This window comes from Oryctolagus cuniculus, chromosome 11 (assembly GCF_964237555.1).
Source record: "Oryctolagus cuniculus chromosome 11, mOryCun1.1, whole genome shotgun sequence".
Lineage (NCBI taxonomy): Eukaryota > Metazoa > Chordata > Mammalia > Lagomorpha > Leporidae > Oryctolagus > Oryctolagus cuniculus.
The window spans coordinates 84292512-84317618 of NC_091442.1; the positions used below are offsets into that span (position 1 = coordinate 84292512).

Here is a 25107-nt window from a genome sequence, read left to right on the forward strand (position 1 = left end):
GGAAATCCACATTATTTCAGTAGATAAATGTTGTAGATAACTGGCTTTTAGTTAATTTACTGTAGTAACCTAATGAGAACTTCATATGGGTCTACCACCCCAAACTAAAATATCTTGGCTCAGTCTCTTTTTTTTATTTAATGAACATAAATTTCCAAATTACAGTTTATGGATTATAATAGCTTCCCCCCCCCATAACTTCCCTCCCACCCACAATGCTCCCCTCTCCCACTCCCTCTCCCCTTCCATTCACACCAAGATTAATTTTCAATTATCTTTATATACAGAAGATCAATTTAGCATATATTAAGTAAAGATTTCCACATTTTGCACCCACATAGAAACACAAAGTGTAAAATACTATTTGAGTACTAGTTATAGCATTAATTAAACACCTAAGAGTAATTGTGTATTAATTACAGAGTTCAACCAATAGTTTTAAGTAGAACATAAAATGCAACTTTTGTATTGTTGTGGCTCCCCCCCCTCCAACCTCCCTCCCTCCCATGGCCCTCCCCTCTCCCACTCCCTCTCCCATCCCACCCTTCATCAAGTTTCATTTTCAATTACCTTCATATACTGAGGATCAACTTACTATATACTAAGCAGGGATTTCAACAGGCTGCACTCACACAACTGAACCAGGTATAGGGTGTTGTTCGACTAGTAATGTTGTTTTTAAGTTTCATAGTTAAACACAGAGATCCTACGTGGGGAGCATGTACCCAGTGACTTCCGTTGTTGATTTAACAATTGGCACTCTTATTTATGATGTCAGCAATCACCCGAGACTCTTGCTATGAGCTGTCTAGGCCATGGAAGCCCCCTGAGTTCACCAACTCTCTTGGCTCAGTCTTATGGTCTCTTTGCTACATTCTACATCCTCTTTACAGTCTCCTTAAGCTCATAAAAAGTAATGTTGTTGTCACTTTCTTTGAGCAGAGAACCCCTGTTTAACTCTGGAATAATCCTACTGAGAAAATCCCCCTGTCTTCCTCCCTGTTCATATCTAAATCTTCATCCATCATCACACTTTACATCTGTTGCTTTCCTTCTGGTGTCAGAAGAAGGAGCTCTTGGGGCTGGCGCCGTGGCTCACTAGGCTAATCCTCCACCTGCAGCGCCGGCATCCCATATGGGCACCGGGTTCTAGTCCCGGTTGCTCTTCTTCCAGTCCAGCTCTCTGCTGTGACCCGGGAAGGCAGTGGAGGATGGCCCAAGTCCTTGGGCCCCTGCACCTGCATGGGAGACCAGAAAGAAGCATCTGGCTCCTGGCTTCGGATCTACACAGTGCCGGCCGTAGTGGCCATTTTGGGGGTGAACCAACGGAAGGAAGACCTTTCTCTCTGTCTCTCTGTCTCTCACTGTCTAACTCTATCCGTCAAATAAATAAATAATAAAAAAAAAGAAGACGGAGCTCTGTTACTTGTGATTGGTCTTGAGACTGGGCTTTACTCTCTACTGTATTGTCCATCAATTGATAGCTCTTCGTTTCTGCCTTTCTTTCCATTGACTAAGCATTTTCAATTCTCTCCAAAAAAGCTATCTCTCACTACAGACCCAGCACATTAACTTTTATCTTCTATTCCCTTTCGTTGTCAAACTTCTCCAAAGAGTAGTATTTATCTTCTCTCAATTTTAACTTCTAATTGACTCATAAATCCTTTTCATCACAGCTACTCCTTATCCTTTATGGTTCACAAAAGCTGCACAATCTCCCAGTGACATCCTAATTGTAAGCCTAATCACCTCATAGTAAGTACAATCCTCCATTCCTTACTGAACCTGTCGAGCACTACTAACTTCTACACTGAAAATTCTTTTCCTTTTCTTTTGGTACAATGACCCTTGGCCTGCTTGAGTCACACATGTCACTTTACTTCTTCCTTAGTCTCTTTGTTGCTTTTGAAGGCAGCTTCTTCCTTTACCTGTATCTATTCATATTTTTCACCTTTTCATTCACGTTTTGCATTCCACAAAGTACTGCTTCATAACCAAACTCAAAGGATTGCTGTTTTAATTACATGAAATAATGCATGCAAAGCAGTGCCTATGACCCTTCGGTCTGTAAACCCCCAAATGTGAGTTTGCTTGCACTAGCTCCTCTCACCACCCTGTTCCAACATTCTTCTAAATATTAATGATACTGGCTTTACTCACACGAATTCTTTAATTTTTGCTTAGAAAAACAGACTCCAGGGTAAGTCTTGCTGTAAATGAACTCAAATGAAGTGCCTTAGGAACAAACAAGTTGAAAGCTGATAAATTCAGTGACTGGAAGAGGTACACATTGAGTAAAAGAAAGCGAACACTACAGTTTGGTCTACAACTAAACATGCCAGTTTTTTTTTTTTTTATGTACAATGAAACCATATGGAAAAGTGTTTATAAAAAGCATATATGTTTATTCACTGCAGATTACTCTGTCAGTTGAATTTTATAGGAACTTCTAAACAATCTACTTTGCCTTGATTAAATAATTATAAAAGTATACAGGCTTCTGCCAAAGCAGAACACATTGTTAGGATGTCATCTACTTATTTCTCTTTGTGCTTGCTTTTATTTTACTTTTTATGGGGTTTTCCAATTAAAAGCAATAGAAAAATATTCTGCAAGAAGTAAGGACTGTACTGTATTTCTGTGTTTAAATAATCTGGATTCATGTTTTTAGGACAATAGCCTAGGAAATGTATTCTATATTATCCAAGAAATCTTATGTGGAGACATTCAAAGAGGCATAAAATTATAGTAATTTTTCATTATGTATATAATTATTTATAATATCTTTACCCTCTTTCATTTATATTCATTTTTACCATTACTGAAAGAATGTAAGGATTGCCAGGCTGCATAATACTTGAGTGCTCCATACGTCCAGTAGTCCTTTTTTTTTGACACAGGCCCTTGATTGTTTTGAAGAATCATAGTATGATTTTCAATGTAACCCTTAAACATATTATCTTGGTCATCATATATATTTTTTAACCTTTAACTTTTGTAGAAACTGTTCATTTGCAAAGTTGAAGGCTTGATGATATATCTTCACTCCATGTCTTTGTTGGTTTACTGTTGTCTACAGGATGAAGCATAGTTTTTCACCATCCCTAAGTCAAATATAACTATCTGTAGCTCATTCCAGTCCCTACCTCTGCATTCTTCCCTTTTCTTTGCTCAAGTCCACCTGGTATGCTCTTTATAATTACCATCAAATTTTATCTGAAATGCTTTTTCCCCTTCTGGGAAGACATTTGTAACACCATCTGTTCTTCCTCGTTCATGCCCACACAATTAATTACTCCCTTCTGTAATACTACAAACTCCTGTAACTATTTTCATGTTAGTTATATTGTATTATATTTACTTTTACTATGGTTATATATATATATACATATATGATTATTAAATTTACCTTGTTAACTATTTTAAGTATACTGTTAAGGGGCATTAGTCATATTCACATTGTTATACAACTATTACTACTATCAATGAGCAAATCTTTATTCATTTTCCAAACCTGAATTTTTTATGCACTAAACACTAACTCTCCATCATAAGTACTTTATAACCTATCTCCCATACTAAACTTGAGAGCAGGACTAATTCTTTATAAACATAGAAGTTTTACTACAATGAGCATATTTATACACAATACTTAATACAATGCCTGGTAAACAGAAAATCTCCAAAAATATTTATTGAAATATCATGATTAAACAGATCATTATATTTGTTAACCACATCAGATAATCTAAATGTTTCAGCTCCACTGCACCTCAATCCTACACTGTACCAAAAACAAACAAGCAAAATGAAAGACAGACTTAGAGTAAATTTCACTTTACAAAAAAGCAGAAACAAAACGAAAAATATAGTTTTGGTGCTTTCTCATTTGACAATGGATGAAATCCCAATTTTTAACATTTTAGTATTCAAGGACCTCTATTATCTGAGTCCCATGTACCTCTTCACTCTTCTCTTCAACACCTTTTTAAAGAGATTTATTTATTTATATTTCAAGGGGATGGGAGAAAGAGAGATTTTTTTTATCCTCTTGCTCACTCCCTAAAGGCTCTCAACAGCAAGGGTGGGGCCAGGCAGAAACTAGGAGCCAAGAACTCAGTCAGAGACTCACACATGGGTGGAAAAGAACCAAGTACTTGAGCCATTACCTACGGCCTCCTGTGGTACATATTAACAGGAAGTTGGATTCAGAACTAGAGCCCAGGAACTCCAATATGGAATGCTGGTGTTCCAAACCAAAATGCTGGTATCTCCTGCACCAAACATGTGCACCCATACCATGACTTTTACCAGCACATTGTCCATTTTTCTGGAAATAGACAGTTTTAGGTCTTATTTATCATACTATCTGTTGAGGCTGAAATATGGCCCCACATTTTTGAAGCCAAATCATGGTTTTTCTTCAAGAATGTATTCAGATACTGTCTGTTTAGAATGAAGATTTCTCTGATATGTAGCACGCAATAAATGCCCTTTACCTCTTTGCTCTTCTGTACTTGGTACCTCCAGTTTTATTTAATTTTACACTAAATCATATCTTAGTTTTGTGGTAATATGTATGTCTCCTTCACTAGAGGTCAGGTTATATGGAAATCTGTAAAATGTCTCATATACCTTGTTACTTTTTCCATTATTTTCTTTCAGGGACTCCCCACATTTTTTGCACATGGTGGGTTCTCAATTACTATTTACCAAGGGTGGGCATTTAGCTTAATGGTTATGATGCAAGATGCGATGACTGGCTCCCACATTGAAGCATGTGGGTTTGTTGCCTGACTCTTCTCCTGACTGCAGCATTCTGCTAATGTAGACCCTGGGAAGGAGTAGTGATGGTTCCGTAAATGCATTCCTGTCACTCATCCAGGAGATCTGGATTGAGTTCCTGGCTTCTGGCTTCGGCCCCAGCCGAGTCCAGGAATACTGTGGGTATCTGGTAGGGAACCAGGGAATAGGAGCTTGTTTTCTCTGTCTGCCTGTCTCTCTCTGTGGGTCTCTATCTCTCAAATAAATATAGAAAATTAATAACAAATTATATATTGAAAACCAAACTCCTTGTTCATCTGATACACATGATCAATGTGTTGCTGTTTATCAGGCATGACTAGTGTGTGCAAACTGTCCATTAGTCAGGGAATAGTGTGATGTACAGAATGAACTGTATACATGGCAATTTGACAAATATATATATTTTTCAAATATATGCATTGATCATGAAGAATATACTATTGTACTAAGTGAAATAAAACACAAATGAAAAAGATGTCGTCTATTTTGTCTGGGAACTAGTGACTCAGGCTTAGACAGTATATAATTAACCCTAATACTTGTTGAATAGCCAAAATACATCCTGAAGAAAGCAATTTTTAAATCAAGGAGAAATTACTATTGGCAAAACATTGTAAAGATTTCATTTAAGAAGTGATGTCTGAGCTTGAGCTTAAGAGAGGAAGTGCGATTTCAATGTGTGGACTGGTGTTGTGGAGGGATTCCAGAAGCAACATCAGCCTAAGAAAATTAGAGTCAGGAAAAATGTTGGCTGCTTTAAAAAAACTGTGTACAATAACTTAATAAGACATACACATATTTAGGATGCTAGAAATTTATTTTTTATTTTTCAGACTTAAAAAAAGTCAGTCTTAGATATCTATGTGGTAAAATGTGCCCATTGAAATGCATATTTTTCTCCTTTTATATGAAAACATTTCACAACTCAAATCTACTTTTTAAAGACTTATGTTCCTGCTCAAAGTTAGAAACAACCTTCAGAACAGAGAATTATTTCAATAAATATCATTAAACATATTCTCATTTGTCTAACTGTCCTGACACTGGGCAGCAGTGAATAAATATACAGGAGACAAAAAGATGCGACCATTTTGTTTCTGAAATAAGAGTCCCATCCACCCAAACTACAGAAGGGATTAGAATTGTGCGAGTTTGTGTTCTAAGTCTAAAGAAGCTGTGCTTTCATTTGTTTCTCTTTTCTATATCTCTTCTTTAAAAATCCCTGAGAAGAGTGAGCATTTAACCCAGGGGTTAAGATGTCTGCATTTCATTTCTGAGTGTTTGAGTTTAAAACCTATCTCCAGCTTTCTGCTAACATAGACTATGGGAGACATCAGTGATGATTCAAGTAGTTGGATTTTTGCCACCCATGAGGAAGACATGAATTGAGTTTCTGGCTCCTGGCTTTAGCCTTGTCCCAGGTTCAGCCATTGCAGGCATTTGGGGAGTAACCCAACAAATAATAGTGTCCTTTCTCTCTTGAATATGTAAATTTCAAAGAAAAAATACTTTTAAAATAAAAATAAAAATTCATGAGAGAACACTGCACTGCAAACTAAGAATAAAAATTTGACTGAAGACTTTCCTAATAGCATATTAACTACCTGGTCTTGCTCAAGGACGAATTCTCAGATTCAGAAACAAATTCTAGGCTGGGTCAATTTCAAACATAACTTTATCTTATTTATTTGTTTCTGACTCCACTAAGAGAATTCATAAAGATTGGAATTCATAAAAGAGTTCGGTAAAGTGGCAAGGTATACAATTAACACAAAAATCAGTAACCTTCATATACACAGATAAAGCCATGGTTGAGAAGGAACTTCAAAGATTGAGCTCATTCACAATAGCTACCAAATAAAAAATTGAATACCTTGTCAAAGATTTCTACAGTGAAAATTACAAAATATTAAAGAAAGAAATAGAACATAAAAATGGGAAAATCTTTGATGTTCGTAGATTGGAAGAATTAGTATCATGAGAATGTCCATACTACCAAAAGAATTTATAGATTCAGAGTAGTCTCAATCAAAATATCAGCAACATTCTTTTCAGATCTAGAAAAAAACTATGCTAAAATTCATATGGAAACACAAGAGACTCGAATAGCTAAAGCCATCCTACAAAAAAACAAACAAACAAACAAAACAAAGCTGAAGGCATCATAATGCCAGATTTCAAGACATACTACAGGGCAGTTACAATCAAAACAGCTTGGTACTGGCATAAAAATAGAGCAGAATAGGAAATACAGAAATCAATCCATGCCTCTACAACTAACTAATCTTTGACAAAGGAGCTAAAATTAATCCCTGGAGCAAAGTCTCTTCAACAAGTGGTACTGGGAAAACTGGATCTCTGCATTCAGAAGTATGAAACAAAACCACTACTGTAAACAAAAAAAAATACACTCAAAATGGATCAAAGACTTAAATCTATGACCCAATACCATAAAATTACTAGAGAACATTGGGGAAACTCTGCAAGACATTGGCATGGGCAAAGCCTCATTGGAAAAGACCACAAAAGCACAGCAATCAAAGCCAAAATAGACAAATGGGATTGCATCAAATTGAGAAGCTTCTGTGCTGCAAAGAAAACACTCAACAAAGTGAAGAATCAATCAATAGAAAGGGAGAAAATATTTGCAAACTGTGAAACTGATAAAGAATTAATACCCAGGATCAATAAAGAGCTCAACTAACTCAACAACAACAAAAGCAAACAACCTAGTTTAGAAGTGGGTAATAGACTCAAATAGGCATTTTTCAAGAGAGGAAATTCAAATGGCAACAGACACATGAAAAATGCTCACGATGGCTAGCCATCAGGGAAATGCAAATCAAAACCACAGTGAGTTTTGCTTCAAAAAAAAAAAATGGCTTTCATATAGAAATCAACAAGCAATAAATGCTGGTGAGGATGTGGGGAAAAAGGTACCCTAATCCATTGTTGGTGGAAATGTAAACTGGTACAGACACTGTGGAAGACAGTATGGAGGTACCTCAGAAATCTGAATATAGACCTAGTGTATGGCCCAGCTATCCCGCTCTTGGTAATTTATTCAAAATAACTGAAATCATATGAAAGAGTTATCTATGCCCCCCACCCCATGTTTACTGCAGCTCAATTTACAATAGCTAAGATATAGAATAAACCCAGATGTCCATCAACTGAAGACTGGGTAAAGAAACAAACAACCCTTTAAATGACAAATCATTTATGTTGTTAATGGAATTTCTCTTCAGATTGAATGACCAGATGCTGAGTAGGATGTTTCTTTTGGCCACAGATTTTAATCAGTGGTTACACTAAAAAAGTCACAGTAACACAAGTTCTGGGATGACCAAGGTTTACATACTTGTGTAGAGTCTTCCCACATCTTTTAAACAGGTAAGGTTTCTCCCAGTATGACTCCTTTGATGATGAATGAGCGATAAGCCACAATGAAGGCTTCCCATGTTCATTACACTCAGTATTGAATAAGGTTTATCCTCCAAAAAATGCTTGTAAAATATGACTGATTGAAGACCTTCCCACATCGCATGCACTCAAAGGTTTCACAGCATTATGAATACTGAAGTGTTGAATAATGTTGCCTCTACCATTAAAAGCTTTCCCACATCCTTTGCATTCTTAGTTTTTTTTTTCTCCAATGTGGGTCCTTCAATGCAAGATAAAAATGGAGTGGTGGATGACTGCCTCTCCCGAGTCACTGCACTCGCATGGCTTCTCCCCAGCATGAACTCAGTTGTGCTGCTTGAGGTGTTACTTGCAATGGAACACCTTCTCATGCAGCACACACTTACAGGCCTTCTCCTCAGTGCACATGATGTGGTGTGGAATGAGCTCTGCACTCTCACAAAAATGCTTTCCCACAGTCTTTGCATTTAAAGGGTTTCACTCTCGTGTGAATCTGTCTCTGCCATGTGAGTTATATTCTTGTGTTGAAGATCTTCCCACACTCAAAGCACTCAAAGGGCTTCTCTCCAATGTGAATGATCTCTGGTATCTATCAAAACCTGATCTATATCAAAATGATTTTGCCACATTCTTTGCACACAAAATGTTTTCCTCCAATGTAGCTTCTTTTATGCAAGTCAAAAGTGGAGTGGTTGGTGCAGGCTTTCTCACATTCATTGCACTTGAAAGGCTCCCCCCTTGCATGAGTCCACTGGTGCCATACAGAACGTGAGCTGCAGTGAAAGGACCTCCCACACTCCATCCACTTACTGGGCTTCTCCCCAGTATGGATGTGACAGTGCTGAAGATGTGTATACTTACTAAAGGTTTTCCAAACTCTACGCATTTGCAGGGTTTTACTCCACTGAGAATCCACTCATGTCACACAAGGAGGCAGTTATTGTTAAATACTTTCCCACATTCCTTTCATTTAGCAAGACTTTTCCTTCATAAATCAAGGGATCTGTAACTGTTCCACAAGAGTCACTAACATAGCATCGTCTGGAGAGATGTACTCCTGGATAATCCTTGCAAAACCATCAGCAGTTGCCCCTAAACCATCGTGTTCCAGGCTCATTTTCCCAGAGAGCCACTTCTTCCGAAGTTTGCTCCTGGTCTCAAGTGTTCCTCCTGAATGGAAGGGGGCCCATCCTGCTAGCAACGGGGAGTCTCATGAGCCTCTCTCTAATAGCTGTTCTTGGGGTGAGACTTTTCTCAAGCAGGTGGGAAGTGTTGGACTCCATGACCAGGTTTTCTGCCAGCACCAGGAAAGAAGTTTTGGGAGAGGTCTTTTATCTCCATCCATACCTCCTGGTTGTGTTCTATCTGGTGCATCAGCTTTGATGTGGACAAAGGACAGCCCAGGGTCTTTGGCATCAGCTCCTGGTACAAGGTCCTCTGAGCCACACCCTGATATCCCCACTCCTCTTGGGTGAATGTCAAGGCTACATCCTTGAAAGTCACAAAACCCCGAGAGGAGCTTCGTTGGAAGCAAAAGGTTTATTTCAGCTCACAGTTTGAGGTTACAGGACCAGGTGGCCCCACAGTGTGGAATCTGGTGGAGGCTGGCTAGTGTGGGTGTGAAGAAAAGGCCATATCAGGAGGTAAGAAGCAGAGAGCAATGGCTGGAGTTAAAGCACTCATTAAATATGAGCTATAAGTGCTCAATAAAATTATCTGGTTAATGTCATTATGGAAAATGACATCTGGTTCTAACATACCTTTATTATTTTACAAGAATAATAAAACTATACAAATTCCAACACTACAGAAATATATAATGTTTAAACTTGCCAACAGTAGAGAAAACTACGAATACTATTTAGTATTATATCTAAAATTTTTAGTACTACCATAACACATTATTTTTATGTATTTTTTCAAAGATTGATTTCCATTCTACACAATGTCATCCTTTTTATTTAGCAGATTATCTTGAAACTTTTTCAAGGACAGAAGACACAATCAGTTTTATATTCTTTTTAATAAGGCTACTTGCTTTATAGCATTCATGTGCTGCATAGAATCTAATGGGGTAACAGGAAAAGTAGGTAGAACTTCAGGTCCACCAGTGCCTGTGTAATATTTGAGTAAATTGGAAGAATGTGCTGCCCAAAGGTAGTTTCAGTCCCTCTGGTGCATGCCTTCACCATCAAACACTGAGCAGAATTCCAGACACCACCTTTGCTACCTGCTGGATCCTTGCAGCAGAGACTAAAACACATACCACTTGCAAAGCCTTATGAAGATACCAAAGAGGTATTTGAAGTCTTCTGTGACACTTAGATGGAGCAGGAGCTGTCAGCCACAGACTTTAGTTTCTTTATAGCATGGGTCATGGTTGAAGCTTTGGATGGTTGAGAATGGATGTGGAGTGGATGAAGGCTTCGAGGAAAATATTATATCAAAGAAAAGGTATTAAATGATAACCTCAAATCGTCCTCTGAAAATGGGACAGGAGACAGAGAGAGGAGGGAGGGAGGGACAGAGGGAAAGAAGGGGGCAGAGGGAGAGGGAGCAACAGAGTTGGAGGGGAGAGTGAGCAAGCAAGCATGCACCAGTATATAAATGATAAAATTAGCCCTGTTAAAACGTATGATGATGGCAAGCTGGTTTATCAGTTTTTCAGACTCTGCATATGGATGTATACGTATGTGAATATATCAAAGGTTCCCTTACAATATGAAACACTGCTCTTTGACTTCTCTTTTCTAAATTTGGGAACTGAATTAATGCAGAAAAATGGATGAATTCCTTGCTATCCTGAACTGTCACTGTTACTACCAGAAACTTGGGAACAAATAAGATTCCCATAACATTCTCCGTCTCCAAGCTGGCTTTGTGAATGGAGAAAAAAAGATTCAAATTAGATGGGACAGTTACAAATTCATCTTAGTTTTAACTTAAAATATGAAGCAGCAAGTGAAATTTCCCCAAGCCCCTTGCTCATTTAGCAATTTTGCTCTAGTGGCTAGTAATTCTGAGCTATGTTATGTATTTTTATTGGTTTTATAAAAACAACAGTTCAAGTGTTTTCCTTTTATTTTCTGTAAAGGTTTGGACTTTTCTCATAAATATCTTCTTTGATTACTTTAATATTTAAGCTTCACCTATTTCCTCTTTGCAAAACTGCCACAGGATAAGTTTTTTCTAAATCTACTTTGTCAGATATCTAATGGTAACTAAATGTATCTTGTTACTATCAATACAATTGTACCAATTGTTGCTATTATAATGAAGAAATCAAACTGCAAATGTCTTCTCATTTCTAGTACTTCCTTTTGAAATATTATTATAAAGTGAAAGCTGCTTTCCCCCATTCAATTTTTAAAAGTAAGTGTTTACTAAAGATTATTATTAGAAAATCAAGATAATATTTTAGGGACTTTTACTCCCTAAATAGATATTCTGTTCAAGCCATATGGATATTATTTATAATCAATAATAAAATGGTATTATATTTAAGTCAATAATGAACAAGATTACCTTTCCTGTTATTTACATAAATTATTTAAAGCCAAACTATGTAGCGAAATGTCAATGATTTGGAATTTTTTTATCTATATACAAACAATTATAAAGGTACTGTACTGGAGTGCATGGTTGGAGCAGTTTGGCCACCACTTGGAACTCCCCCTTGCCCCACGGCTCCTATGAGAGTGACTGGTTCAAGTCCAAGCTTTCCAGACTCCAAATTCTTGCTAAGGTGCCTCTGGAAGTGTTCTTGGCTTCCTGCCACCCACATAGGAAACTTGGATTGAGTTCCAGGTTCTTGGTTTCAGCCTAACCCAATCCTACCTGTTGCAGGCATTTGGGGAATGAACCAGTAGATAAAATTTCTCTCTTTCTCTCTGCTTTTCAAATATAATGGAAAAAGAAAAAGTATCATACTGCCTGTAAGAGACTACAGCGTTGCTAAAACTATGATCAAGAAAATAGTAAAAAATCATCACTTTTGTTTTCAAAAGCTGTTATCTCATTTAAGTATAACTGAACTAGCTATTCTGTTGCTATTTAAGGAGCAACTTTTCACAGCCTATCTGTAACTCATGGGACATTTTTATTTCAGCATAAATGATTTCGCTAAGTGATCTCACTACATTTTTGTTTATGGCAGAAATTCTATCACATATTAAATAATACTTTTATGCTAGTAATCATCAAAACTTTTGTTTGTTTATCCTTAACAGTAAAATTATTTGATACATACTCAAAATGTTTATATCTTAAAATACAAGAAAACCAAAATTAAAACAATAACAATCTAAAATGAATACATATTTGACATTTTCTTCCTGATTATCCCAGGAATGAGTATAACTCACTTTGTAGATATTTTATCCTCTCTCTCAAAAGGATTTAGTCCTTTTTTGTCATTATTAATTTCTCAGAGGTTTTTTTTTTCCCTCTATGAAGACTGAGAGTGATCAATATCAAGGTTTTTTGTTTTGCTTTGTTTTGTTTTTTACTATCCAATTTTCTAAGCTGGATTTGGCCACCAAAATCTTTCTTTTTCTTTTTAAACAAACTGTTGTGTCACCATTTATGCTTCTAATGCTGTAGCTTTTAATTCACACGAAACTTGTTCTTTCTGAAGCTGAAAGCCCATTATTTCTAAAGCTTAAATTGCTAAGAAGCCTGGAACAAACAAAATATCAAAACTTGTTTAACTGACACAGCTTATTTTAAAGAACAAGACATTTTGTATTGAAGAAGATTTTTTTTTTGGTGGAGGCTTGAAAATGGATATTTGTGTGGAAAATGTGTATGTCAATATTTTGTATTTTTAAAGAGATATCATTACTGGTATTAGTCTACATCCTATTTATTTAAAAGGATATATATTTACAGAATTATTTTATCCTCTGCTAGTAGTACCAATATTACATTGTTAGAATAAAATTCTTGAAAATATTAGCTTTGGAAATGTGACAGGGAGAAGCTCTTTTAGTGCACACTTATAATTTAGTATAAATAAAAAAAAAAGTGTGAGTGTGTGTGTGTGTGGTATAATTCTCTAAGTTCATATGTGTCCAAAAACAATATCAAAAGAAGACATTTTGAAGAGAAAGTAAGTTGTATAATCTTAGATTATTTGAAATATCTTTTTAGAGTAGTGAATGGTAGCAAAAAGAAGTGGATTTGATGATGCCATGAAACATGGGCCCAATGCATCTAGAAAACAAGACTTGGGGAGAAATATATACAGCTACATCTTCAAGGAGTAAATTTCATTTTCAGCATTTTCTCAGTTTAACAGACACTTGACATGTTTTCCAGTCACTGAGCTTCTTCAAAGGACTGGCCTTCTGATTGTACCCTTTCTAATTCTCCATCTCACTAGCTCACATGCCATGAACTCTTGCTAATTTTCTTTGGTCTCCTAGTGACAGATCTGAATAACCAGAAAGCAGAAAACAAGACTCTTGTAACTAGTTTCCACAGGCCTCGTCAGGTGGCATATACAGAATGTAATGCTTTTGGTGACAGTTGTAATAGAAGTGATGTGAAACACAGGGGATAGAATGTTAGCGATAGTGCACCTCAAAAGAGGAGAAAGTGTGGTGTGTTACCTCCTGATTAGCAGCAGCTAGTTCTTCTTCCAGGGCAGAGACTCTTTCTAAAGAAACCCTCAGTCGCTCCCTTACCTAGAAGAAAAATCAAAATATGTACAGTCATGTACATCCCACAGAGAGTAAACTGTGCTGAACCTGTCATTAACATCATCAGAGACAGTCAATTTGGCAAAATACTAAAATATGGATCGCCATTAGTGTTCAGAATATTAAGCCTGGCAGGTAAACTATAAATATATTATCACCTCAATGTATCAAGGAGTTTCCTTGCAAGCAAATCCTTTTGGTGGTTCACTGATAGAACTTCTGATGAGGTTGAAGATTTACCCATCTTGCTCTGAATGCTGATCCATAGTAAGCAGAGACAAAGTTCAAAATTATATTATGATATAATCTGAAAAATTGTCACTTATGAAGCATAAAAGTAGGCGAAAATATCCACTTTCCTCCCTACTTATTTAAAATAATATGTACATTTTATTTGGCATTTTTATCTATTTAAAAATTATTTGTCTAAAAGTAAAATACTCTTTAAAAATTCCATTGTTCTTATGTTATGTATTAATTAGAGGTTACATTGCTTTTAAGGGATTGGACAGGCATCTATTAATTTGGAATTCCCAAGTAGCTCCCTGATACCAAAAGGTAAATCATTATATTTTTTAGAACTAAGAGTGCCCTACACGTTGGTTTGAAAGTAATGATGATTTATGAGTGTTTCATACTTAAGTGAAACACAAAGAAGCGTTTCTTTGATTCTTGATTTCTCAGAACTTCAAAACTTTTTTAGTTATTATATGCATGGATTTTCAAATTACTTTGCATCAAAATAAACTTATTTTTAATTCCATTTCCATGAACTTTTTGAAGTGCCCTTGTATATTTAGATTTATACATATATGCCATATGACATATACATTTATCAAAGGTAAGTATGATATTTTACAGAAATATTTCACTGAATTAAAATGAATGATTATAGCAGTTTAGTCTTTTTAAAGAATCACTAAACTTTATATCTTTAAATTTAGGTTAAATATATGATGAGCTTTTGATTTATGAATTAACAGATTTAATATGAAATGTTGACATATTTGTGCCATGAATGTAATTACTTAATATATGATTATATTCCTATAAACTTTAATTTTATTACTTCATTGGCAGTTTATTTTTATTAATAGTAGTTTTGTCTTTAACAAGATTTAATTGGAAATACAGGTTAAATACATAAAATATATAAAGACCAAGATACATAAAAATTTTGAAGGTGGAACTATAGCACTAGTTCCTGTTTAGCACACACACAGACAAAAAGCCAGCAATAGCCTAATATCCTAGCATTTAACTTGAAATTTTTCTAAATTTCAACTTTAGTTTAGTACTAAATCATGATAACATGTATACTCAGGTGACTTGACACACTTAAATTCTGAAATAAATCTTGAATAAGCAAGAAAAAGATTTGAATAGAATTTTTAACATTAATTATATTATGTTATGCTCAAGTTCTCTGAAGAGTAAAATATAGACATAAACAGATATTTGCTGTCAAACAAGTCACAGGATCTTTTATATTATGTAGTTGTACCAGATTAACTGCGAAGTACCAGTGCTGTTATGTAATTATCCAGTTGTTATATAAATACGCATAGAATTAATGGTGGTTAATGCCAAACAACAGCTACTTAGAAAAAATCTTTAATGATTTGATGTGGTGAATGATTTTTTATGAATGGAATGGAATAGACAGAGACAAAAGAAGAAGCCAGGAAAATGGATAGAATAGCTGATATATGGAATGCAGTTATCAACAAAGGTGCTCAAAGACATGTTGATTTTTCATAAGGATGACTGTAAAGTTTTATTATTATTTTCTAAAAAAAAAAGCCTGTAAAATCTGGGTATTCTAAAAATGGTCTATTAACCCAGGTTGATGAGAACAGCGTTATAAAGTGGCCTCAATATAAATTAATGATTTCACTACACACAAATTTGATCAGATCACACGTAAATTGTTTTGAAGAGGTTCAACTATTGTATTGTACAACATACTGATGCATTGGAAATTCTGTAAAGGAGCCATTCAAGTGACATAAAGAATGGCTGAATCCAGGCCACAATGTAGGTTAAGATATCTTACTGACATTCTTTTGCTAAAGTGAAAAATCTTAGAAACTGTTTCCAGCTGCCTTCTATTTACAAGTTAGGATTGTGTTCCCTCCTTATATTGACTCACAAGGAAATAAAAATTATTAGGTTTACAAAATAGTATGAAAATGGAATAATTATCCCTCAATAAATTTAGAAGTATTTCCCAAATTGAAATTGTATTACCCCCAAATAATGAATCAATGCTGTCTTTACAAGAAAATTAAAACAATTTCTGAATGTGCTTTTAACTCATGTTATAAATATCAAAAAATTGATGCTACAAATAGCAATACATTTTGGCATTAATGCTTTAGTCATACTTATATGAGGATAAATTATTATCTGTATTTTAAATTTTAAGGTAAAACAGCTACATGTAACATGTTAGCTTAATCTTACTTATCTTTTTGCTAGACTTAGTAAGGAGAAAGTGTGTGTGTGTGGGGGGGTGCTGTAGATCCAGAGGAATAACCTTTCCACAATATAAAGAATTCTAACATTTTATCTTATCTACTTAGCTCAAACTGCATTAATAGGGAAAAAAATCTCTCTGATGAGCCTTTTGGCTTTTTGATGTGCTTTGAGCATTTCATCAGCAGAATTCCATATTTATGTTTATTTTTCTTGTAGGGTTTTATGTTCTTGTGAAGCTATCTAGATATTGATATACCACAAAAATATAGTGTCAAATTTGAATACACGTAAGTACACAGTTGATAGCCTTTTCTCGATACTTATTTTTTCTTATTTTCTAATGATTAAATCACATTCAATTAATTTTTTAGTGAAATCTTTATATATAAGATATATTGATTTCTTGAAAGCTAGCTGTAATCTAACTTTGAAGCACATTTATATACATCTAGAATTTTTATTTCTAGTTATATCTATTTTCTTCATAGGCATGAAAAATACCTAAAGAAAAAAAATTTCCCAAAAGATTACTTCAAGGCCATAGGATTTTTATCCCCAAGGATTAAAATAAAACAAGTTCCTAAAATGACAAGTGTGACACAGGATGAAAAGATACTTTGATGAAAGAAGCACACATTACAAATTGAAATTAAGTTATGGCAGGGTTTCATTTCGGTGATTATCAATCATCTAAGAGAAAACACTTTTGAAGAAATACCCTTAGATCAGAAGTTCAAAGTCAATTTTGACACTGTGATATTTGATGATAGAAATATATGTGGAAGGCATATATATTTAATATGTTTGGTTTGCATTTTTCATGCATGTCCAATGTATCTTATTTTTAAGTCGATGATTTCTAAATAGTTGCAAAACATGTGGATAGTTCTCATTTCCTAAAGCTCACAGAATAGGGAAACACTGTAAGGTGATGCCAAAACTACTGTTGACCTTATCTGACTGAAAATTCTACCCTAGTTGTCCTCAACTACATTCAATTTCTTATAATTTATTTAGTTTTTCATTCTAAATCTTGTATGGCAGTAGTTTCTTGTTTCCAAGTCACAATTACTGGCATCTTCTTCTGACTTTCTTGTATATATTCTAACGTCATAACCCTAACAAATTATTTCTCACTTATAAGTCTGTATCCTCACCCTTCCCCACTCCCACAGAAGATGTGAGCTGTACTTAGTCCATCAACAACTGGATAAATTCTGTTTAAAATGAGCATTAGGCTCATTAGTGATACCAATGCCTTTACTTAGTTGGCAAGTTTTCTCAAATGATGAAATTTACTCATCCAAAATCATGCATTCTTTATTGCCTTCATTTAAGACATTCAAAACTGTTTTCTATGAAGAGGCAATGGTCTTAAGGTTCTGAGTTAATTTAGTTCTTTTTATTCGTATTTGAAATCTGTTTAAAATGCACTTAGTCATTCTTTAATAACTAGATCAAATGCCTCTCCCTTTTGAAGACATTCTTGGCTTTCTTGTGACTGAAGCAGAATTATTCAGCACTCTGTGACTCCCTGTTGTATTTTACACATCTCTTCTTAGCATTGCCTGTTATTGATATCTGAATCCCCAACACTAATTATGAAATACTCAGTTAAAAGAATGTCTTATTTATCTTTGTGTGTAAAATATCTGCCAAGGAGTCTGATACATGGTAAATATTCTATAAATACAAAATATTGCAAATTCTTAACAGTTCAATTTTATGATAAAAGAGGGAGTAAACATTACATATATAAAATTATTATTTGACGCCACATTAGGTAAGGTATTTATCTAATATCCATTTCTGTTTTATTCAAAATTATTCTTAAAATAGTTGCCTTTTATGGATAAAATGAAAAATATACAGTTTCTTTTTAATAAACTAAAAGAATTCTAGTTATCCTTATGCACATATTCCACATAATCCCAGCAGTGAGAACATATTAAAGACTGATGATAAAATATACATATATAAATATTAAATAGAATAAAATGTATTCTCAAAACCTAGATATAACTAGGAAATAATCCCTAGTTTTGATATTAATGCTGAGAAGTTGTCAGATACTTTACAATGAAGTGTTCCAATTCCCACTCTACTAAATCCTAAAGCTTTATTAATTTCTAACGTTCATTATCTGAAATTCCATACAATTGAAATCATCTCAGAAGCTTTTCTAACCACCAAAGGATCTTAGCATCACATTGGCTTATATATGCCAGTAGAATTTACTTGAGTAGCAGCTAAGAGAAGCTTACAGCTACTTATAAAAAAGGCCTAAAATATGTTCTTCTACTAATACTTTTTGCTATTACACACAGAGATTCCTAAAATGTGCATTTGAAAGTAAGATATTGGATACATAAAAAAATCATATACTTCCAACATAAATGTCTGAAAGTTAAAGTATACCAAATATGAACTTCCAAAGAGGTAGCATTTCAGTTAGTGGTCTCTTATTTTGACATCTATAGTCATGCACTTCTCAGGATCAATGAGGAGAGAAGAAGGAGAGCAATACAGAGAAAGGGAGACTGAATGAAAGATATTAACCAATACTAAATTTTACATGGCCATCTGGAAAAGGGCCATATGTTTCATAATAAAAGTCTAATTCTAATAAGCCACAGATGCAGTGGGATAAAAAAGAAACATGGCAATAAATATTACCAATATAAGCCATTTTCATTTTAACTATAAAGCACTTTCATTTTAAAACTGATTATTGATATACCTCCAATGTGATCCTGCAAACTGACTGACCTCAGGAGTCCAGTGAATCAGTGGGTGAAGAGAAGAGGCTTAGTACTGATAACAAAAGTATAACGAGGCTTGCATTCTTTTTTTCTGTACTGTACCTTTTCATCCAAGGCCTTGTGATGCTCAAACAAAGATTTCAGCGCCTTAAGAACCTCAACTTCACTGGATACCCCAGAGGGAGACTGGGCTTGCCGTTTAACCACCGTCATTCTTAGTGACCTTTCATGTCGTGACACAAGGCACTCCAAATGCTCCAGTAGCAGCTATGGGAGTTAACAGAAAATGTGATTATTTCATGGAGTTTGGTTACCAATACTTAAAGATGAATTCTGCATCAAATACTACAGACTTGCACAGTATCATGATATCCTCAGGTTAAACTACACGTGGCAGCAAAAGAGGGCAAACCAGTCTGAACCAGAGTTTATAAAATCCACTGAAGATAAATTGCATTTCAATCATCTAAAATGATACTGAATTTAAAAACGCAATGCAAATTTTATGCATTCCATTAGCAAATTTAATAATTTTGGTACAGATTTGATAGAAATAGAACACTTGACAAAAATGTATGATCTAATATGATAAGTATTAAAGAGCATTTCATTATACATGATGATTTTTAAAGAGAATATAAATACATTAAAAGTCACAATTTATTTCATTTACATGGGCTGTTTAAAAATTTTTGGATTGAAAGAAATGTGCATATCGTTATGTTGCTTTAACTTAGATTGATAATCACAAGATTTTATTCATAATCTTTAGATTGCATTATAAAAATATGAAACCAAGTGGAATAGAGCAAATGGATGCCCAATAGTCATTTTGGGGAAAACATATGTGGGAAGTAATTTTTAAACTATCCATGTTGGACTCTGCAGGCCCCTTAGTGCTCTCTGGGTCTCTCACAGAGAAGGAAAACTCCAGTGAAGTTTCCGGGCTATACTAGTCAGCACACTTTAACTTTTGCCAAATAATTCCTGTTTAGAAATGTGTTGTGAACTGGGGTTTCACATTTACTTTCATTTTAAAGGTAGCTCTGCTATGAAAATGAAAGCAAAACATGCATTGTGGTTATTAATAATCACTGCAATGTTATCAGGGAAAAACTGACACAATTGGAAGGTATTACAGGATATATCTTCAGAAGAATAGTGAATATCATACTAAGCATTGTTTTGGAAAACAAAGGGATAAAGCAGTGGTTACCCCAACAAAGGGAGGAAGCTCATACAAGATACTGGAGGTGAAAGAAATAAAGAAAACAATATTGTTTTTCCAGATTTTTTCTAAGATTAAATTTTAATGTACAACTTTGCTTTTCCCAATGTCACTTATCAGTAACAAGTGAAAATTCAGTGTTCCTTATTAGTGTCATATTTTCATATTTCTAGGGCTGACTCTTAATTGATTTGAAAGGTAGAGAGAGAGAGAGAGAAAGAGAGAGAGAGAGAGATTATCTTTCATTCACTGTTTCTATTCCAATCATACAGGGCTGGGCCAGGCCAAAGCCCAGAGCCAGGAACTCCGGCATGGGTGGCAGGAAGGCAAGTTCTTGATTGTCATCTGATGCTTTCCCAGGCACATGAGCAGAGAGCTGGGTCAGAAGCAGCAAAGCCAGGACTCAACTCGCTGCTCAAATATGAGATGCCAGTGTGGCAAGCAATGGCTTAACCCAATGTGCCACAATGCTGGCCCATAAACTTATCTTTTAATTCCATTTTCCATGAACTTTCTAAGTGCCTTTATATTTAAGGGTCTACTAATTGTTTTTATTTTTTTAAAGATTTATTTTTTATTTATTTGAAAGATGGAGTTACAGAGAGAGGTAGAGTCAGAGAGTGAGAGAGAGAGAAAGGTTTTCCATTCTGCTGATTCACTCCCCAAAGCTGAGCTGATCTGAAGCCAGGATTCAGGAGCTTCTTCCAGGTCTCCCACATGGGCACAGGGGCCCAAGGACTTGGGCCATCCTCCACTACTTTCCCAGGCCACAGTAGAGAGCCTGATGGAAAAAGAAGCAACTGAGACTTGAACTGGCGCCCATATGGGATTCTGGCACTGCAGGCTGGGGCTTTAATCCACTGTGCCATGGTGCCTACCCCTTACCCCTCTATTAATTATTTTTAAATATTTATTTATTTAACTGAGAGGCAGAGTTACACACACAGAGAGGGAAAGATAGAGAAGTCTTCCATCTGCTAGTTCACTCCTCATGTGGCTGCAAGGCTAGTTTTGGGCTGATCCAAAGCCAGGAGCTAGGAGCTTATTCTGAGTTTCCCATATGGGTATAGGGGCCCAAGCATCTTCCACTGCCTTCCCAGTCCTTAAGCAGAGAGCTGGATGAGAAGAGGAGCAGCCAGGATGCGAACCGGTGCCCATATGGGATATCAGCACCACAGGCAGATGCTTAAGCTGCTATGCCACAGTGCCGGCCCCAAGGGTCAATTAAGATTTATAACTTTTCAGTTTGAATATGGTAAAATGTTTCAGGGAGGTTTCTCTTATTTCTCAATCTCTCGTTGTATTTATTGTATTCTTCTCCCATGAATTTTACATATACAAAGAGCCTTCAAAATACCTATGAAAATGAGTAACATGAAAAACTCTGAATTAACTTAAAAAATTTTTGGCACCAGGACCAGCATTGTGGCACCAAGGGCTAAGCTGCCCCTTGTGATGCCAGCATCCCGCACTGGAGTGTCAGTTCAAGTCCTAGCTGCTCTGCTTCCAATCTAGATTCCTGCTAATGTCTCTGGGAGAGAGGCAGGAGAGAAGCCCAAGTACATGAGGAGACCAGGATGAGTTCTTGGCATGCACCTGGCTGTTATTGCCACTTGCAGGAGTGAACCAGCAAATGGAGGCATTCTCTGTCTCTTCTCTCTCCCTCTGACTCTCTCTCTCTAACCCTCCCTCTTTCCCTTCCTACTCCCCTCCTTGCATCCCTCTCTCTCTGCTACTCTGCCTTTCAAATAAATAATTTATTTAAAAAAAAAAAAACCTCTAACACCACCATAAGTTAATCTTTTCACTGCATTTCCTACAAAGTTTCTGAATTCCCTTTGTGGATGTGTACACTGCTGTTCCTGTTTTTCACTCCTTATGGGAACTGGCATGAACTTAACCCTCCTATTCCTCCTGCATCATCGGGATGCTGGAACCTGTTAAGGACATCTCTTAGTGGGGACTGCCTAAATCTTCTGATCACAGGTTTTACATTTGGCAAGTTTCTCACATCTTGAATTCTACTTTTCCAACACAGGGTACAAACCCCCAACTATGCATAGTCCTTTCTGTCAATCTTTTCCTTTCAAATCGTGTTCTAATCACAACAGCTTACATTGTAATGTTCCTTATTCTGCCAGGCCTTCGCGTATGCTGAGCCCTCTGCCTGGAGTACTCCTACCTTAGCTCCTTATTTTCCTGACTCTGTGATTCCTTATCTCAGCTCAAGTATCATCTTTCAGAGTCTTCCCTCACTACTCTATGTATAGTAGGATTATATCTCTCTTCTTTCCTGTCTTCATAATCCTCCATTTCAGTTCCTTGCTTCTCCTCCTCATACTGTAGCATGATGCACACTTTGTAAAACTAGTGTCAATAAATTTCAAATTTCATTCAGTTCCCTCATTGGAACAGACGTTCCACAATGGTAAACAGTGTGTCCCTTGATCCTACTGATCCTCTCTGTATTCAGGTGTCAGCTCAGGTCCTGACATCTATGGCATGCACAACATACCTGCTGAGTGGATTTTAAAAATAAATGAATGAGCTAAATTTTCCCATGTGCACTCTGTTCTATATTAAAGTTAAACCTGTGGCTGCAGTTAATGGCATTATTTCCTAAAACCCTAAGGTAAACAATATTTTTATATACATGTATGTTTCAGCTAGATGACACACTTATAAAGAAATAATCTTTATGATATAGTGAAAACTGATGCCCCAATTTTAAGTCATAGGTGTGCTGGTTTATACAATTCAGTTAATATCTGAGCATCTAATGTTGCATGGCATGGTAAACATACAGAAATGTATAGGATATGGTACTGATCCTTTAAGGACAGGAACATAATATATGTTATAATACAACTATAAAGGACATCTGCTATTAGAGATGACCTAAACCTTACAATTACATTCTTTACTCTTGGTAATTTTCCTCACATTATGAATTCCACATTTCCACGAGGGAGTACAAAAATCTATAAATCTCAGTAATCTGCATCATGTAGCTCCTAGTTATTACACACTTCTGTGAAAAATGAGTCTTATGAGGAGTTAAGTTGGGTGAAGGTTTCCACTTTCTCAACAGGAGTGGCAAAAATCATTATTTAATACTGAAAAAATGGGGGAAATAATCTAACCATCATTGCAACAAAGATCTGGAATTTGGTCCTGAAAATTCACTGCAGACTCTTTTCCTAAGAATTTCTTACCATTCATTAAAAATGATGACTTGTTTAAACTAGCTAGAGTGAATTCTACTGTCTGCAACTAACAATGCTTTGCCACTCAAGTCATCAGTTTCCACCTACTGCTACCTTTCCTTATAATAGTTGCCATGGCCTGGATCACTTCCCATTATTCCTTAAATACGTCAGCTCTCTGATCATTGCAGTTTTTCTAACACTACTCCATACTTCCTGGGGAGTTTTATTATTTAAGATGATTCCTTAAATCTATTGGCCGCTATATTTCATGCACTCCAATGGTCTCAATTTCAACCCTATTTTACTAACTCACATCGAGGGTTTCTTGATTTACATGACTATTTTCAAAAGGACAGTTCTGTAATTCTGGGCTCTATCATCTAATACACAGATAATTACAATTTAACTTGTTTATTTAAGTTTCAAGCTCTATAAATGCTTTCAATCTCAATTCCATTGTAACAGAAATTTAGGCCACTTCTTGTCACACTGAAGTCTTAACTGTCTCCTTATCCAGCTTAAAAACTTGCAGTTCAGTGTTTTGTGAAAGATATAAGCCTAAATGTAATTGTTTTAATTTCACTTTTTCTTATTTTATTTTTAAATACTTATTTATTTATTTGAGAGTCAGAATTAGAGAAAGGGAGAAAGAGAGAACAATCTCCCATCTGCTAGGTCACTCCCCAAATGGCTACAAGAGCTGGGATTAGGTTAGGCAGAAGCCAGTAGCTTTGAGCTTCATTTGGGTGTCCCAAGTGGGTGGCAGAGGCCTAGGTACTTGGACCACCACCTGCTGTTCTCCCAGGTGCATTAGGAGAAAGCTGCGTCAGAGGTGGAATAGCGAGGACTCCAACCAGCGCTCAAACTGTATGCCAGCACTGCAGGTGGAGCCTTAACCAATGTGCCACAATGTTAGCCCTAACTTTTTCCTTCATACTTTATTTTTATAAAAATATTTTACCTTACTTTCTATAAAATTAAAGGAGTACTTTTGATGAACAAATATTGTACATATTTATGAGGTATAGTGTGGCATTTCAATACATGTATACCTACGTGTTCATATTATTAGGGTAACTGGCAAAAGACTAGCATTCCTATACAGCAATAACAATCTCGCCAAAAGGTAAAACAATAAAGCAACCTTTTTAAACAGTAACTGAAAAAAATTAAGAATAGATTAACCACAGAAGTGAAAGAACTCTACATTAGAATTATGAAACACTGATGAAAAAAACCAAGGCAGCACAAAAATAGAAAGATAATTCTTATTCATAGTCCCGAAAATTCATATTGTTATAATGTCCATACTACTCAGAACAACCTGCAGATTGAATTCAATCCCCATCAAAAGAGTTCTAAAAGGCAAATGAACCACAATAGACCCAAAATATGAAAAGAGATCTTCAGAAAAGATAATAACCTGAAGGCATCATAACATCTGACTTCAAAGCATTCTAAAAACTATGATAATTAAAACAGCATGATACAAAGAC

General features: G+C 35.6%; 1 protein-coding gene across 18 annotated transcripts in view; it reads right to left on the minus strand.

Moving 5' to 3' along the window:
• Positions 1-25107, minus strand: part of PPFIA2 (PTPRF interacting protein alpha 2) — a 540970-nt gene that overhangs the window by 161775 nt on the left and 354088 nt on the right. For 16 of the 18 annotated variants that reach the window (XM_070052665.1, XM_051846503.2, XM_051846506.2 and 13 more), the window contains 2 exons: positions 19277-19441; positions 13842-13916 (listed from right to left, as the gene is read on the minus strand). In XM_070052665.1, coding sequence (XP_069908766.1) covers positions 13842-13916; positions 19277-19441 — 240 coding nt within the window. The remainder of the gene's footprint in view (positions 1-13841; positions 13917-19276; positions 19442-25107) is intronic. The other 2 variants (XM_070052666.1, XM_051846501.2) reach the window with 1 other exon arrangement.